We start from the raw sequence: 18042 nt of genomic DNA, 5'->3' as shown, positions 1-18042 counted from the left end.
AAATCAAATTGCTTCCTTCATCTAACAGCTTTGGTTGCTCACAAGTATTAATATCTCAGTTACACTTTCCATTCCAGCTCTAGCAATCAGAGACTGGGCCTTCTAAGTTTCTGCATCTCCTTTACTCCTAAAACCCCTGCTTGTAACAAATGCTTCATTCAAAATTCTTCCTTTTTCAAGCTCCTACACCCTTTTTTACAAATATATGGCATCAAATTATTCAACTTATCAGATTGGATGACATCTACACTTTACACACAATTTCTTTGGCCACCCAATCCCAAAGCTTAGTGACTTAACAGAGGTGCCAGATTTCCTTTGTCATTGCATTTTTCCTTTATATAATTCTATAAAATTTGAATTCCCTTCTCATAATAATAATTGTAAATAATTACATCCTTTGATCCCAAGAATAAATTTTCAGTGACCATGGAATAAATTTGGGCAAGTGACAGGTGTAAAGGCGAAGAATCTTCACATTGGTAAGAAGCACCCATTGCACTTACCTGCCTGAAAAAGTACTGTGTTGTTATAGCAAAGACATCAAAGCCACAGCTGGCCCTTTTAAGCTCATCTTGGATATTGATTAATTGCCGGGACTGCTCATCACACTTTTCCTTCAGTTTCTGAACAAACTGCTTTTCAGTGTCTCGCCCCTCTCCTGGTTTGGGGGAGAATCCATTCTTTGGGGTGGTTGGCCTTTGCTTGGAATGTCCTACAAAGGAGGGGGGAAGAAAAGACCATTCAGATCACATAGTTTACATGTACAGACATGACCTTTATGTGTTTCTCTGGCCTCTGGGACTCATCTCTACAAAAGAAAAAAGGTCTGTAGCACTCACACAGAACTTCCAGTCTTTAAAAAAAAAAAAAAAAAGTGAAATATATTTCATGTTTCTTATGTTTCATGTTTCTTTAGGGGCCAAAGCTCAAAGCTTTTTAATAGTCATCTAGTCATCTCAGGCTCTGAGCCTGAAAGTCTTCTACAAGTTGAGGAGAGCTGTCCTAAGAGCGTATCATTGAGAACTGAGGTTGTTGGAGGAAGGAAGCACCTCACCTCTGGTAGACATCTACAAGAAACAGAGCTCTGCATCTCTCTTGAATGGCAGTGAGAGAAATGGGCACTTCCAGGTCAGGATTCCTCTTATTGATGATGTGGAAAACAGCTAGGTGACATTTCTACTCTACACATGGTTTCTTTGCTCACATGAACCCCCAGCCTGGTGACTCGACAGAGGTGCCAGTTTTCCTTTGCCTTTGCAGATTTCATTTTGCCGCTACACAGGACAACGTGGGGCTGGAGTTGTCCCTCCCTGAATGCAAACATAGCATGGATTGCTTGCTACTGGGATATCACTATTACTTTTTATCTACAATACTGCAGTCTACCTTGAGAGTTCCCCTTGCTCTCAGCTTTACAATGTGTCCAAAACTGCAGCATTTAGCAGACACGTACTGAAGTGCCACCAAGTGCCACACAACGCACAAGAGTTACATCACTGGCTCGGCATGGCTGCTCTCTCGGCATCATTGATCACACCAGAATCACTACATGATTTGCCTGCAGAAATAGGCCCAGACAGACTCTGGCTTCTCTGAGGTGCTCCAGGTTGGCTGGAAGCAAGCCTGATGTTGCACAAAGACATGAAAGCACTAGTGTAGCTTGTGTTTAGGGTATAGTATCATATTTCTATCAATGGCACCAGAACTGAAGCCTACTCATGATAAGCCACTTCAGGAAAGTGGGACTTTTTTTCCTAAGTTCACATCCTGCTTGAGTCAACTATCCATTTCTGTGGATATACCCAGTTATGAGGATGAAGCAAGAAGGGGCAGTGTTGTGGTGGTATCAGGCTGCTCAAGCCACTGCTTGGAAAATCTGTTCTGTCTTTACCTTCTTTGCTTTCTAAGGACTCTCCTCTGCAAATGTTTATGGCCAGCTGGGCATCACCTTTGCACAGCTTTGTGACTATTTTTGCTACCCTCAGTCTTTCTTGCTACCCTTTTGCTACCTGTCAGTTGATGGTCTTTAGCTTATTCCTGAATACTGGCCAGGAACCTCCAGTCCTCAACAGACCCTCCCATTATCCACCACTTTTACCCTAGAAGCTAAAGTCAGTAAGAAAGAGGGAGAAAATACGAGTCGGACACCTTTGTCCCATGTGTTACTAGAGACGGTGGATATGGGTCTGGAACATTTCTGTGTTAGTAGAAAAGGTTTTTTGTGCAAGAATATGATAAAAGGGGACAGTTTGTAGTTTTATAGTCTTGTAGTATCCAGTTCCTGAAAACAATACAGAAACCATGCCTACAACCAGCCTCCAGCAATCAGTGCAATAGGAGACAGTCTTCTGCCATGAATACTACCTGTATTTCCTAAAAAGCCAAAGAATCCTTCCACAGAGATGCCTCTGATGGTATGAATCTGAGCCAATTTGTAAAGTAGAGCATTACAAATTCCAGAGGTAATTTTGTCAGATATGCTTTTTAGATCTTCAAGGCTGTGGTCTGGGCATGCAAATAGATCCTAAGGGCAGTTTTACAAGACCACCCAGGGGAACAGAATGGCTTCCCCAGAGCAATACTCCAGGAGTGCATTCCTACTTTTTCAGATTCCCAGCTTGTGTGGAGCCACTGGGAGCATATCTTCTATCTTGCTCAGCTACATCCTGGCTCCAGGCTAAGCTTACAGGGTGCCAGCTCCAGCAGAGATGCTGCCTCATGTCTCCAAGCATCTCGTGGTGCAACTGCAAAGAGCCACGAGTGCAAAAACCCCTTTGAAACAATGTGTGTCCATGACCTGCCCTTGTGACAAAGAATAACATGTTGAGCAGTGTCAAGACTAATGCCATGTTGTTGGAAGACCCAAATTAACAGCACAATGCGTTTTTGTCATTAGGAGAGTTCAAGCAGCATAGCTATTGCCCTTTATCCATTTTTATGTCACTTAAAGCCTGTCAACTTTTTTGTGCAATTATAAGAAAATACAGACTCTTCCATTCATACCTCTTAGCTGTGCAGTAGGTAATACCACAAAATAAGAACCTCATAAAAGCAAGAGCCATAAATATCTGTCTTTTTAGTATAAAAATCTTGGGTTGTTTAAGCAAGACAGTGATGTTACAACAGAAGGCTTAGGAAGAAGTGTAGGGGAAAGCCCTTGAAATCAGTTCAGTCCTTAATTAAAACAGAAATCTGTCAGGGTGCTTAGTCTTACATCTTTCTAGCCTTCCTGTTCACTGGAAGATTTGAAGTGCACATCTCTGTGTTGTCCTTGTCAGTATTATAAGCTGTCCTTGTAAATTAAATGGTGCTATTCTCCTCAGGGATAAATCTGAATTTCTCGGTTCATTTGGGTCTGAAAGGCAGCTTACTAAGCTTATTCTGCCATTGATGTCTCTCTTCTCTTGCTCTGCACAAAACAGGGTACATATTAATGATGCTGGCCCTTATCCTCAATGTCCTTTTTGCTGATGGTGGGACCAGAGGGGCAGACCCAGTGTGTGCTGAAATCACTGTACCTCTTTGATCCTCTTCAAAACTCCCAAGTCTTTTTTATCTATGTGAGTGTTTGAACTAGGGAGACATAACAAGTATATACCCATAATTAACACTGTCCATGAGGATTTAGATGAGGAATGCAATTTATTCGCCTTTTAACTGTCCAATTTCCAACATTTTGGTAAGGAAAGTGAGCAAATTACTTAGAGACAATTGTTATCAAGCATTCTGTAGAGTGACAGATGCCAGAAGCAGTTGGCTCCATTCTAAAATGGAGTGGAAGGAGAGCCCTTGCATCTATGGACACCTGTTCCTATACACAGATCTCAGGAAGAGCATTGTATCAAAGGATAAAACTGAGGTCCCTGCAAGACTCTGCACCTCAAAACTCCCCTGCAAGTCTTCAGAGTCAAAGCTCAAAAAAAAATTGTGTCCAACAGTCAAAAACCAGCATTGATTAAAAGGGACTGAATGTGAGAAGGCCAGTAACAGCACTCAGAAATTTTGGAACCTGTTTCATGGCCAGATGTAGCTGTGGTGAAATTACCTGTGAAACACCTTCTCTCCCATCAAAAAGTGTAAAAGATGCAGGAGCTTGTGATTCTGATGGAGGAAAGTCTGTGAATGCCCCTTAGCATCAGCTACACTGCATGTCCTCTTCAAAGGCTGCTTTGAGTATTTTTTGAAATTGTTAAGTAGGTGAAAAAATTGTCATTATTGCTTTGTTATTGCTGAACTTATTTCAAAGAATGCCAAAGGCTACTCTAAAAAAATAAATGAAGATGAGGTTTATTTTCCTACTTGATCCTTAGAGTCATCAAGGAATTTACATTGGCTTAATTGCAGACAAGCAAGTGGAACAAGTTTTTAATCAGTCTTATGGATGGAGGTCAGTTACTCACCCTCTCATGAGAATGAAGAAACCTTTGAGGCCTCATGAATTGGATATGCCAAAACTTTAGGCCTTGAAAATTATTAAGTCACCCATGGAGAGGCAGACCTCCTTAAGACAATACAAATACACTGTACAAATATTCCAGTGTTCCATTTTGCTTTGTAATCCTAGTGGAAGCAAATCAGCTGAGCTGTAACATGCTGCTACAGCCACAATCAGTGCTGATGCTTAAACTGGACTCCCACCGCTATAAACACCGGCAAGCTTCTGGTCTGGCACTCTCTGCAACAAATTCTTTGGATCTCTCTGTGATCTCACCAGGTGCAAAATAGCCTGTAAATTATATGACTCAGAGGACAGCATTAAGTTCATCTTTTTATTCTAGTATCTTTGTAAGGAGAAGAATTTTGTGTCCTGTTGGTGCCTGGGAAGATTAAATTTAACCTGCCATTTTATTGATTTTGTTGGTTGAGAAGAAGAAGAATAGAGATTGAATTTAATAATAATGGAGAAACTCTTGGTGCAAGTTATAGGAGCTGGACAGCTCTTTTACATTATTTATATTCTGCCACCAAATGAAGCAACATGGGGTTCTATCCCTCACAGTTATAACTTAAGTATCACATAGCTATAGAGATGACATTTTAAGTATTCAAGCAGAGTCTTAAAAATGAGATAACAGAAGATAAACTGCAAGCACAATTATATCAGTGGGACCACGCACACTCATTTCAGGAGCATTTAGATCAAGCAAAGGCCAGCCTCACAAAAGTCTTTAGGCACCTTATCCATTTATTAATGTACACTCAGTAGACATAAATAGAAACAAGTTCTCTTTGGTTTAGTAAATAAAGAAAGGTATTCTTCAGAAATGTTAAAACCATGTGTTTGTGCCCAATATTGAGGTATAAGTTGCTAATGTCCCAATAGCACTTTGGAGGCTTTTTCTATAGATAGTCCCTTTTCCAGTTATGCACAGAAATACCCCAGGAAATTTAGTGCCTCTGCATAGAAGTAAGAGTAGATTCTGAGCCAAACATTATCACTCCAGGCAATTCTCCAAGGTGTCTTTTATTTTGCTATATGTATCTGTCCTCTTCTTATGTAAGAAAATTGTAATGATAAAAATAAATTCCTCTGCCCTTAAACATGTAATAGCAACAACTCTTTGCTTTGAAAGAGAGATGATTGCATGGTTATAACAAAGAGAACAAAAGTCTATTCAGCTCATGCATTGGTATGATAAAGCCTGCTGTAGCCAGCTTAATGAACCTTGGACACAATCAATCCTCACTTAACAATAGTAGGTCTCAGATTTGAGTGTGTTAACAAGAGATGCAAAGTCAACAAGTTTAAATCTTCCCTGAAACACTGCTTTCAGGTTCATAAATACCTGGTGAATGGAGTTTTGTGGCTGTTACTGCTGATTTCTTAGGGGATGAGACAGCTGGTCTGCTAGCATCCTGATCTTTTTGCACTTCTTTCTTCACACCTGTTTTAGGAAAAAAAAAATCAAAGGTAGAAAGACACCTGGTTTATAATTCTGTTCGTAACTGTGCAGAACTGTGTCACTAAGATACACATCAAAATGGCAAAATGTATTTCACCAATACATGTCCTGGGCTCTGCACAGAATGATGCTACACAGTGCTTCTGGGTTGGATGCCAACCTGACATGTCTGCAACCACAACTGTGTACATGCAGCTGAGCTGACATGCACAGCACTGAAGAAGGACAGAAGGCCTTGCACACTACCTTGGCTTTCCAGTCATCTGTACCATGACAAATGCCATTAAGGCACAAATAGCTACACAGGTAACCCATCCTATCTGTTCTGAGTGCTGTGTTCTGTCTTTTCACCTTGCTGTGCAACCTCATTCTGGGCTGCAGGAGGAGCGGAATAGGACTGTGCAAAGCTGACTGAAATTACCCGCAGGTCCCTGCCCTGTCACCTTTTCCACAGGTAAGGAAGCTGCCTTTTCTGGAGACCAGCTTTCCAAGGTGGTCTCATGTAGTGAAGAGAGAGGCCAGAACCAGAAGCAGGCAGGATGTGCCAGAGCTGTGCTGGATGTGGCTGCCTGGACACAAGTGTGGGTCTCTGCCTGTGCAGTAAGTCAGGCAGGGACAGAGCTGGGCAAGCACATTCAGGGCACAAACCTACAAGACACTGTGCCAGTGTGGGATGAACCAGGGCATGGAATATTTCTGAGAGAGGCAACTCCATGTCTGTTATTATCTGTCCCACCAGTGGAGCTCTCTGCTCAGGGCCTCGGGATGGTCTGCCAGCCATGAGAGTCCTGCAGCCAGAGACTGCCTCTGCACCAGGGAGACACGACTTCCTCTGAAGGCCAGAGTGGCCACCCAAGCTCAGCTCCTCCTGCCCACCCACAGCTCCCATCAAAATAGCTGTGGGGACCATGCTGAGTGCAGTAACATGAGGTCCTGCCCTGCTCCTTTGACCATGGTATGACAGTCACAGGATCTCAAGCAGAAATTTTTCATCAAAGAAGTAAGGAAAAAGAGCAATAAAAAGCAAACCCTGGGACAATAATGTTGTTTCCTGTTTGCTTTCCTTTTTTTAACTATTAGAGTTTGTTGAGGGTTGCATTTTAGCCTGAAGAGCTGTGTCACAGCACCTGGATACACAGGAAAAACAGAGATTTAAGGCAAATCACTTGCTATAGAGGGAAAACAAAGTTTGCCTTATTGACTTTCACCTCTTTTATGAGTATGTTCACAGATATCTTATAGGAAAATGTCCCACAGAATCTGAAGTATCTGAAGCAGGAAAAAAAATCAGATTTTCTTGGTGGTGCCTAATGACAGTGGCAGTCCAAAAGCTAACACTATCTTCTATTTTGCTTAATACAAATGTGACCTGGCTCTTTCAACAGCAGAGAAAAATTATAATTTGATATGAGGATCATAATCTTGAGGGACACTTACTGCCTCACTAGTTTTCTGCTCCCTCCAAAGCCACACCTAGTTACAGCTGCAGTATATACAGGTTTATTTCTGATGCATCTTTCACCCTTCCACTTCTGCCTGTATCAGTACTTGCATGCAGAGAGCTGCAGACACAGCATTTGCCACGCACCAGAAGCTGAGCTGCATAATTCCTAGCACTGTCTCTCAGCATTTGCTTGCAGAGTGCTTCTGGAAAGAGCACATGCACCTGCATGTCCAACTGTTTGTGGGAGGAAAGGATGGGACAAGTTCTAAAACCCTCTTTGACTCTCTTCCACTGTTCATAGGCAAATCACACCATCAGCTGTCAGGGGCTTGTAAAGACTGAACACTTGCTCATGCCTTTACTTTTGTCCATCTCCATTTTCTCTGCTGTTCATAAATACAACATGTTGAGGCTAAGATTCTCATTTGTGATTAATACTTTTCACAGTGAGGTGATGGAAGATAGAAATTGCCTGTGCCTGCCCCCTATTACACTGTACTTTCCTACAGAGTAGGACAGAAAAGGTGCCCTTTTCATTACTAAGAACCAACCTGAGATAGCAGCTGTGAGACAAAACCAGGGCTTGTTTTATAAGACATAGTTTATATAGTTATACATTCAAGCATCAGGTAATAAGGCTTTGGCTTTTCTGGGGCATTCAAAATAAAAATATAATGTACAAATGGGCCATATACAGAGCTTCTCCATAAATTTTGCTATGCCAGATGCCAAACACAGACAACAGTAGAGAAAAGTGTGTGCTTTCCTTATGCTTTCTTTAGGCATGTAAATAATTAACTGCTTTTGGTTTTGAGACATTTTCCATGAGGAACACCTGGGGAATTCACTCAGTTCCTTGACCTTAAGCACAAAACAAGAATCAATTGCCCAATTAGAGCTTGGTTGAAAAAAAATGGAGCGAAGAAGCCCAGGAATTTGCAGAGGGCAGGGCAGGGTCTGTGCAGAGCAGTGGGAGCTGTGTACGGGTGCTGCCTGGTAGGCACAGCTGCATGGGGGACGTTGGCTCCACAAAGTGGAAGACCAGCAGGAAGAAGGTGCAAACACATATCTGGGCAAGGAAAGATAAGTAGGACTAATAACAAGGAAGATCAGTGCCCTTGTTCAGTTTAAAAGACTGGGAGAGCTCTTGAGGTCTGGTGGGGCAGAGGTGCAGCAAGCGGGCAAGGGAGGAGGGGTTGTGCCGCAAGGGAAGAGCCAGTGTCCAGCACAGCCTGGCTGGGAAGGGGACAGGGACACATGGAGCTAGCTATTATTCAACTTCTCCTTCATAAGTAGGAAGGCTCTGGTGGCCTCTCTGTGGCCTTCCTTAGAGGAGAGGGATTTAGAAAGCACACAGCAGGCAAAAGGAAGGACTGTCTGTGGGAACAAACTGTTATCGTTTTGCTAAGCTCATCACCCACAGGGAAATTTTAGGGGAAGAGCCATCCCTGGCATCAGACCTCATATAAGAGCTTGAGCTGAATGCTTTTCTAAAAATGGGGCTTGTTCTTGTCTTTTGAAACAACAGCTGTTAGTTGGTTCAAAGAGAAACACTCAGAAAACATGTTGATTTCCTGCAGGGAAAATAAATCTTTAGATTACAAGTGTTTGGGCCCAGATTTTGTCATTTCACAGAAATATAGAATTTCAAGTTTAAAATATCTGAGGGAGAGCACTGATGTAGTAATTAGCATAATGTGCAGTACCACCGAGTATGGTGCAGCAGGAGGTTATAAAGTTTGATCTTTTCTAGCTGGAAGTGTATGAAAAGTAATTCAAAGACTAAAATGCACAAAAAACGGTCTGATGCTCCAGGGTAACTCAGGAAACAAGACAAACATTATTCAGTTCTTATTACAGGTCTGAACACATGTAAAACCTCAAATCATATTCTGTCATATATATTTTGAAATGTCAAAAGGTGTTATGATTTTCTTCTAAATTCGTCTTTTATAATGTATATTAAATCTGATCTGGAACAAAATGTATTCAAACTCTTAATGTTATTGCCCACAGACTGGAAATATGGAATTCCAATTAGCTCTGTGTTAAATGCCTGTGCATTAGCCTTATTCCTGCATAATCAGGGCTTTTAGCACTGAGATTCCTAGCAAAAAGCTCCTGGTATCTCAGGAACTACCACTAACTTCCAGGCTTTCTGGAACACTTTCCAAGGCTCTGCCACCTCCTACCACTGACAGAGCTCATGCAATGAGAAACTTTGTTTCTGGTAGCCAGTAATCAAAGCCACAAAGTACGAATTTTTATGTGAATCTACATTCCATTTAAGGTTAGAAATCTCTCAACATTTCCCCTGTTTTAAAAGGTATACTTGTGTAAAGAAAGGGATATTTCAGGCCAAAAGAGAACAATGAGCATAAATATTTGTTTGTCTTCTCTGCTAGTGTGCTTACAACATTTTCTCTTGAAAAAGGCCTCTAAAACACAGAGTTCTGTAAAGGTATTTACATTTCCTAATTAATATACACAGCCTGCTCCAAACGAAATAGAAGGAGCAAATGCAAAATAATTAGAAACACGAGGCAAAACGTTCCAGAAATCACTTAAAAAATAGCAGATAAACAAAGCCACTTCTCCATTCCTCCAGCAGTGCTGAATGCTAGCCTAGGAACCAGAGCAAAATACACCTTATCCAAGACATCTCCTCAAGCACTGCAGAATCAGCACTTGTATTTGCCTGTACGTTTTTGAGTCTTCAAAAGCTACTATACTGGGATAGGCTTCAATTTGCTTTTATACTTCAGACTGAAAGCAAGTTAACAAATTGTACATTGAGTATTTCTTCCAAAACAAATCCTAACATGCTGTAGACATCATTAACTATTCAATGGGAGTAACTGCATTCAGAAGGATTCCAACTGTTCTCAGGAGTATTTTATAAGTTAACTAATGCAGTTTGCAAGTTTAAAAAAAAAAAAACAACAAACCCACGGAAATATCTTCAGTCAGTCACAGACACAGGGAGCCCCTTTGAGCTTTCTTCTGCCTTTCCCCCTGATACCCACGACTAGTCATGTCCTTGGTGAGTAATGACACATCCCTGCATGCATTGTTTGAGACAAAATGAGCAAAGCTGGAAATATGATGGATTTCTGTAGAATGAGAGCAGTCTAATTCTCTCTAGAGACTCTCTACTTCCTGTGATCTATGAGACACTGAATGACTGAATAAAGAAGTAGATGTGGAAGAAACGCTGTGTATTTCTTGAAGTAGAAACTGCTAATGCTTGTGCTTTTCCCTTTGTTTCAAATTTGAAGTTAATTTGATAAGAAAAAAAGGATAATAACTATTTAATTGTCTTGTCTGAAAACGGTTCTTGTATTAAAACAATAAAGTCTCTTTAGCTGGTGTTTGAAAAAATAAAGGAAAAGATACACCTAGTAAAACAAATCATTCTTTGGACTGAATAGAAAGTCTCAGGGTAATTCAGAACATACAACATTAGTTGAAGAGTTAAAACAAATACTCCTCTTTCTGCCATTTTGCATGGATCCTACGGCATTTTATTGTGTTCTCCTGTTTGAGGTTGAAATTTCAAACCAAGACACTTCCTCACACAGTTGTGCTATGGCATGTTTCAGAGTGGTTCCCAGAAGAAAGGTAGGAAAACTCGCAGATGAACTCCCACTTTTACCTGCAAGGCATATCCCAGTGTTCAGTACAGGAGCAATATGAATGTAACCCACTGCACACTGCTATTCAGCTTGGAAGGGAAAGTGTTTGCAAGGGGGAACAAAGCAGCAGCAGACTCTTCTCCCTTCATCCCTGCAAGAGTGCTGGTGCTCACCCTTCCCCCCTCAGGTGACCTCAGCTCATCCCTCTCCCTCCTGCTGACATTGTGCTGTCTGGATTTTGCAGAATCTGATCAAAAAAAGCACATTTTACACTATAAGATTGCTGGTGAGAGCTGAGATAACACTGGCCTCCTATTTTTCATCTTGACTGATTGCATTTAACAGCCTGTCCTGTTATATATGATTTACTGATACTTGTAGAAGCACAGGAATTGACCGGGTGAATTTTTTGAACAATGCTTTGATTGTCTTTAATTTAGGGGGGCAAGTAGGAACAAGCTGCTCAAATTAATTTTTTATTGCCACTGTCATTGCACTCAAATTAGCATATTTCTTATGCACGACAACAGTCATTAAATAATAACCAAGTAGAAATAGGAATCCCATAATACACACCCCTCAAAATCCGCAACAGGGAATAGAAAAAATAAAATCTAACAGCTCTCTGATTTCATAGACAGCTGGGTGGCAGATCCAGCCTGGTGGACAGAACTGAGTCTCTGAACATTGCCTTCTGCAGATAATCTCCCATTTTAAGGGAAATTTAAACCAGAAAATTCATATATGTATGCTTCAAGTACTGTATATTTTAATCAACATCTGTGGGAAGAGGAAGCTTATATGAATTTCAGAGCTAGATTATAGTTGCAAAGTTTCTGATGGAGAGCTGCTTTCACCTATCATTAAACAAAATATGAAGCAATATAGAAATGGTAAGTGTTAGTTAGGTTATCACTGCACTTCCCAAAGTAGCTAATATATTTAAGTGAAATTAAAAGACCTCTCTTTTTTTAGTCAAGCATGTGCTTTCTTTTCCCTGTTCTATAAATTGACAGACATGTAAATATAAAAAGGGCTGTGCAATACACTAAAACCTAACTAAGTGCACTCTTTTCACAGAGCAGTTGAAAGGCCATCAGTTCATGCCTGCAAAACAATTTGCATGACAACGATCTTCCACTGCTATTGTCCCATGCCACAATTTTTTTTTGATCATCTGAAGCATAGCATCATCTGCTCCACAGCTAAAGGAGTCCATTTTCATTAATTATTTTTTTTTATTCCCTACAGTCCAATTTATTTCACAAGCACTTTTAGTGAAATATCAGGAATACAATCGCTCTTGAGCAGTTGTGTCTTTTATTCTTTTAAGGGAAAATTTACAGTTCATGTGGTCTTCTCAAGAAACATCTAATACGTGAAAGCTTTCATGTGATTTTTGGTGGCTATGTTTGATTCATTAATATAGCTAGATATTTTCATTTGTGAATTAATTTACTATTCATACATAGATAAAATTATGTGGATCTCTGAAATACAAAGGCAATTTTTACATTACCTGATATTGCACCCTTTCAGAAATATTATTTATATTTAAATTACTGCCATCCTCTTTGTGAAATACTTTTCTCCTTTCTCTCACAAAATATGCTGTGTGCAATACACATAGTGTCTGTGCTCCTCAGCTGTAACTGTGGAGTGCTCTAAGCGCTTCAGTTCAGTAACTGCAATGTCTTGCACAGGAGGTTGGTCAGATGCTAAATATATATGCAACATCAAGCCTATAGAAATCACTGTCCAAAGGATACCTGAACAGAAAAATTTACATTCTGTAGGTATGTCTATCACATTGGGATCTACACCCAGTGTTCATATGTTATTGCAAGAGAGGCAAGATTAGAACTGCCAATAAAACCTTGCCTTCATATTTTCTTTGATTTATTTCAACCTTTGCTCTATCAAATGCTTAGCATTTTGAGGGACCATGACACTCTTTTAATTTAAAAAAAATAATTAAAAATTATGAATTGCTGCTACCTTGGCTTATAAAAAATTAAACCAGAACACTGGACTATCATAGTTTCTTTTGCTTCTGTCTGTTGTGTATAATAACAACTTCCTAAACTTGCCAGCTGCCCCTGTTCAGGAACTGTGTCTGACTGTTTGTATTACACAGGCAGGTAACCCTACTTCCATGTTTAGTTTCCTTCCAGAATAAATCAGGCAAGTTTATGACATGGTAATTGCTGAGTTATCCCTTCATCCTTACCTTGACCCATGGGTCTTTTATTGTATTTATCTCCCTCCATCCAGTTGGTTTGGTGGGGACCTGGGACCTAGTGTTCAGCCAAGGTCAAACCACTACAACAGGTTAATCTGACTTGAAACCAGGGGACAAGAACTAGCAAGGCATAAAGTCTTTGTGTCATATTTTGCACTGACTTTTCCTTCCCAGCTCCATTTGCAATGTGTTATCAAACCCAATGGAACTTACATAGAGATGAAACGCTGTTGAGTAAGAACCAGCCTGGATAAAATTGTTTATTTTGGAATCTAAACTGTCAGATCTAATCTGAACTTGATGGAACTGGTCATTTGAGACATAACTGAACTGAGCAGAAGGAGAGTTTAGGCAAGGAAACAATCTGGAAACAAGACTAGGAGTTTTTTGCTTTGTTTGCTTGCCTCCTTCTGCCTCTCTGAGTAAAAAAAAACAAAGATTACTTAAACCTAGAGGCCAATATCCCCATCACTGCAAACATACCTAGCAATGAATTATCTGCTCGATGGAATGCTTTGCTTTCTAAAGCAATGCAATGTTTTCAAAAAGCTGCTTGTTGAGAACCAACAACATATACACTAAATCTCTGGCCTGTGTAGTTAGGGACAGTAAATGCCTTCAATTTTACACATAACTCACAAAATCAGATTATAGCTGTGTTGTTGACTGTGTTCAAAAGGGTCTACAGCAAATGGAGTCCAAATCAGCACACCAGCAATGGGCCCCAGGATGGCATGAAAATTAATTAAAAGCAAGCAGTAAAACAGCATCACAGCAAGGTTTCTGCATTTCTTGGCCTAAGGCAGGTGGTGTTTGAAGCTTGGAGCACTTACCAGTGGGTGCCGTGGCTGTTTTTGGTGCTGGCAGTAAGCTCCTGCGTGGGGTCGCTGTGCTGCTCGATACCTGCGTCGTGCTTTTGCTGCTCCCCTTGGGAGCATCCTTAGAAGGTGCGGGTGCCCTAGGGGTGGTCTGCTCTTCATTTCCAAAGCTGGAACCTGCAGGAGACCGGAATTGCACTAATTATAAGTCCATAAAAAATGTATGTGAACTGTAGCATACAGACCAAACTTCTATCAGCAATTATAATCCACAGCAACATGTTCTCCCTGCAGCTTGGGCTAAGTGACATGGACTTTCTCCAGTATAAACCCTTAGTAGAAATAAAGAGTTCCCAACAACTTAAATGCTAGGTCTTGGCAGCTGTTACAGTCTGGTTCCAACAGGAAATTAAGACCTCCTCTTTGTCTGCCTCTGTGAAGGTATGTGGCTACAACACTCATAAAGAAACCATGGAATTCCTAAATATAAGGGTGGATGAGTTTATGGCTTTGTAGCTGCTGGAGGAGCCACACCACACATTCATCCCACCACTTGGAAGCTGCTGATGTTCAAAATAGAGGGGAATAGTAGGGCACAGTGGTGCAAAGTTTTCAAATTCCCCTGCTCAGGTGGAGATTTCCCACAAAGAGTCCCTCAGATCACACTCAGACATTTGAATAATAAGATAAAGAACAAAGAAAAAAGTCGGCCTTAACTCTCACATCCACTTCAGTCATATTCTCATAACAAATATTAGGTTGCCAAGTTTTCCACCTTAAATTGACCTCTTTCAAAACTTTAAATGGGTTTGGTGTCCTTCTGCATTTGCCATCTACAGAATAATGACATCCTAGATACCTTGTAGACATAAGGAAAACAATATTTTCTTAACATTTGAGAAAGGCAGGGTTGGAGTGCTGTTTTTACCTATCTGTCTACAAGGCCTAAGAGGAGCAAAAGATTACAGCAGATCTGGACTTAAACATTTGCAGAAGAATGAACATTTTGTTTGAAAAAACTAGTGGAGATGGTGCAAGAAATGCAAAAGATGTCAAAAAAGGCCTATAATTTTTATTTCAATTGTTTTACAAAGATACAATACAATATTGGTTAGGTACTGCCTGCAGGAAAATGATAGCATTATCTTAATAATTGGCTCATCCAGGTCTCCAATATTTTTAGGACGCAGGCTTCTTGAAAGTGTGCAAGTAGAGAAGAGATTTCATTTTTGCCTTTATTACTGAAAATCTACTAGAGGAATAAAAAGCAGGTTGGAAAAGAAAATCCTCTTTCTGATAAAGGAAGAATATCCCTTTTGGCTCTGAAAAAACAGCTTTAAGTTTTGCTGTGTCTTTGAGGCTGCTTGCATATACATCTTAATTTAAATTGTGTATCTGCATTATAAATGGACTTCTACAAGCATATGTGACCTTTCCCAAGCCACACTAAAAACTCAAAACAGTGTAGTGTACTCTACACAGGAACAAAAAGACCTGAAGCATTTGTCACCTTTACACATCTCTGCACATAACAAACAACCCCTCAGCACATCAGGTGGGTGTTGAATATCCAAACTGCATGCATTTTTCACCTGTGTAACAAACATTTAAGTTTATGTGCTGAATTAACTGTGACAAAACACTGCTGACTTCCATAAAGTCACAACAGCAGAAAATCTGGCCCAACCTAGCCCCATCTCCTCTGCAGCTGTGCACGAGGGCATCTCTTCTGCCAGGTGGCCAGGGGGATGCTGCAGCGTGTGTGTCCACCTCAGGCTGTCTGCACCACACCCCTGAAGCTATTCCTGAAGTGGTCTCATATATATGCTTACCCTGTCAGATTGGGTAACACCACTTTTAGAAATATTTTTTCTTTCTTCAGCTATTTTTTATAAGTTTCCATTGCAGAAGCACTAACCTTGAAGAGTAAATTATTCTTATTATTTGCAGAGAAATAGAGTGCAAGTGTTCTTTAATGGAAACCCTTTATTCTCAATTTCAACATTCATTCAGTGCCCTACAGCGAGGAGTGAGGGAAGAAGTGTGAGGCTCAGAGGGAGCAGATGCTCCCTACAGAGCCTGGGGAAGACCATGGGGAATTCCAGAGGAATTCCCTGCAGCTTGTGGGGAGGACCCTGATGGAGCAGATATTCACACTCCACACCGGCACAGGTGGACATGGCCCAAAGGAAGCTGCATCCATGGAGAGCCCTCACAGGAGCAGGGCCCTGGAAGAAGCTGTGGGCCTGGACATGAGAACCATGCCAGAGCAGGTTTATCCTGAGGGACAGCAGCCCTGGGTAAAGACCCATGCAGGAGCAGGAAGAAGTGTGAGGTGGAAGAAATGGCAGAGAGGAACTGTAATGGACTGACTGCAACACCCATTCTCCTCCCACTGCGCTGCTCAGTGGGGATATGGGATGGAGGAGGTAGAGGAATTGGGAAGGGAGAAGTGAAGCTGAGAATGTAAAGCAGCCGTGTGGAAAGCGGGGGTTGAAAAGTTTCACACCTTTCAACTCTATTTTAATTGTTAATATATTAAATAATTTTTCCAAGTCAGTTCTTTTTTGCCTGTGACAGCAGCTGGTAAGTGATCTCCATGTGTTTATCTCTACCTGGGGTCTTATTCACCTTATTTTCTCTCCTGTCCTGCACAGGAGGTGAGACAGCGAGACAGCGGCAGGGTGGGTGCCTGGCAGCCAGCTAAGGCACAGCAGCAATACGAGGACACCCAGGACTTGCTGAGATAAGGTCAATGTTTCTCTTAAGAGACATTGTCTCTCACTTTGCTCTTCACTCATAGAAGGAGACTGGAAAGAGACAGTGGGATACAACACATGCGTGTATAATATGCCCCAAAAAGCAAATGTTTGCTGCTTCCATGGATATCACTAAGGCAGCCTCTGGTTCCCCAGGAGCAGAGGTAGGTGAGTTCCACCCTGCTGCACATAGATTCCAGAGCTCAAACAGGATTCAAAGAAGAAATTAAATTAAGGACCTAGGAGAATGCATATTTCTCATGGGAGGAAAATAAAGGCTTTCATTTATTTCAAGGAATCAACTTATAGGAAAATCAGAAAGATTATTCATCAGATGGTCCATCTGTTAGTCCCTCGTGAAATAATGCCTCCCACTATTATCTGCAGCAGGTGAATCAGTAGCATCTGCCTTTCCATGATACCACATCTTATTTTCCAGTAAAAGCCTGTACAAAAACACCAGATGTGCAGTGGGTGAACAGTTTCCAGGTGACCACATCCTTTGCTGTATTGTATCTCTTCCCTCCTACTCCTCTACTTTGGCATTCTGTCCAAACCAGGGGAGGCTCTGCTTGCCTTTGAAGCACCTGGTGAGTTGTTTGGGGTGCTACATAAAAGGCCCTGCATTTTTGCAGATTCTGTGCTCTATGAGAAGCAGCACTGCTGACTTTGCAGTAGAGTGTTTAACAGGCTATTAACAATCTGCTGGGGCTGAAGGCCTTCAGCCTCACTTTTATCATCTCCTTACTATGAGCCCCAAGGAATCCTACTCTTCTGCTTCTGAGAAAAAAAAAATATCGAAAAGAAGAACATTCCTTTGAAGACTTGCAGTTACTTTGGAAAGTCCCAGCTGCAGCCACTCTTCCTCTACACTTGTTTGCCAGTAGACATGGAGAAATTAGGGCTGGGAACATATTGTAGGCTGCATGTTTGAAGAATATCATGACCAAAATCATGACCAATATCAGAATATCATGACCAAAATCCCACTGGCTCCTAGATGTCTTTGAACCACTGTTTCTCAGTATCTGTCACCACTCTTTTTACCATCTGTCTGCAGCTCATTTCAGGGGCTCCTCACCCTCAGAAAAGGAAGACCCTTTTGTATGCATCACTACAAGTCTGTGCCTATTGTAAGTGCTCCTTTTCTGAAATTATTTACAAATTTTAGAAAAAAAGGATAGAAATATTATATGTTAATACCTATAACTGTAAAACTAGCAGGAACATGAAGGGGG

At 41.1% G+C, this 18042-nt stretch overlaps 1 protein-coding gene across 3 annotated transcripts in view; it reads right to left on the bottom strand.

Annotated features, from left to right (window-relative positions):
- The window catches only part of MTUS2 (microtubule associated scaffold protein 2), a 262354-nt gene that overhangs the window by 49244 nt on the left and 195068 nt on the right, over positions 1-18042 (bottom strand). For all 3 annotated transcript variants that reach the window (XM_066544874.1, XM_066544873.1, XM_066544876.1), the window contains 3 exons: positions 14061-14222; positions 5790-5888; positions 507-715 (listed from right to left, as the gene is read on the bottom strand). In XM_066544874.1, coding sequence (XP_066400971.1) covers positions 507-715; positions 5790-5888; positions 14061-14222 — 470 coding nt within the window. The remainder of the gene's footprint in view (positions 1-506; positions 716-5789; positions 5889-14060; positions 14223-18042) is intronic.

This window comes from Molothrus aeneus, chromosome 2, assembly GCF_037042795.1.
Source record: "Molothrus aeneus isolate 106 chromosome 2, BPBGC_Maene_1.0, whole genome shotgun sequence".
In the NCBI taxonomy this organism is placed as follows: domain Eukaryota; kingdom Metazoa; phylum Chordata; class Aves; order Passeriformes; family Icteridae; genus Molothrus; species Molothrus aeneus.
The sequence above is the reverse complement of the archived record's forward strand: the minus strand, read 5'-3'. Positions and strand labels throughout refer to the sequence as shown.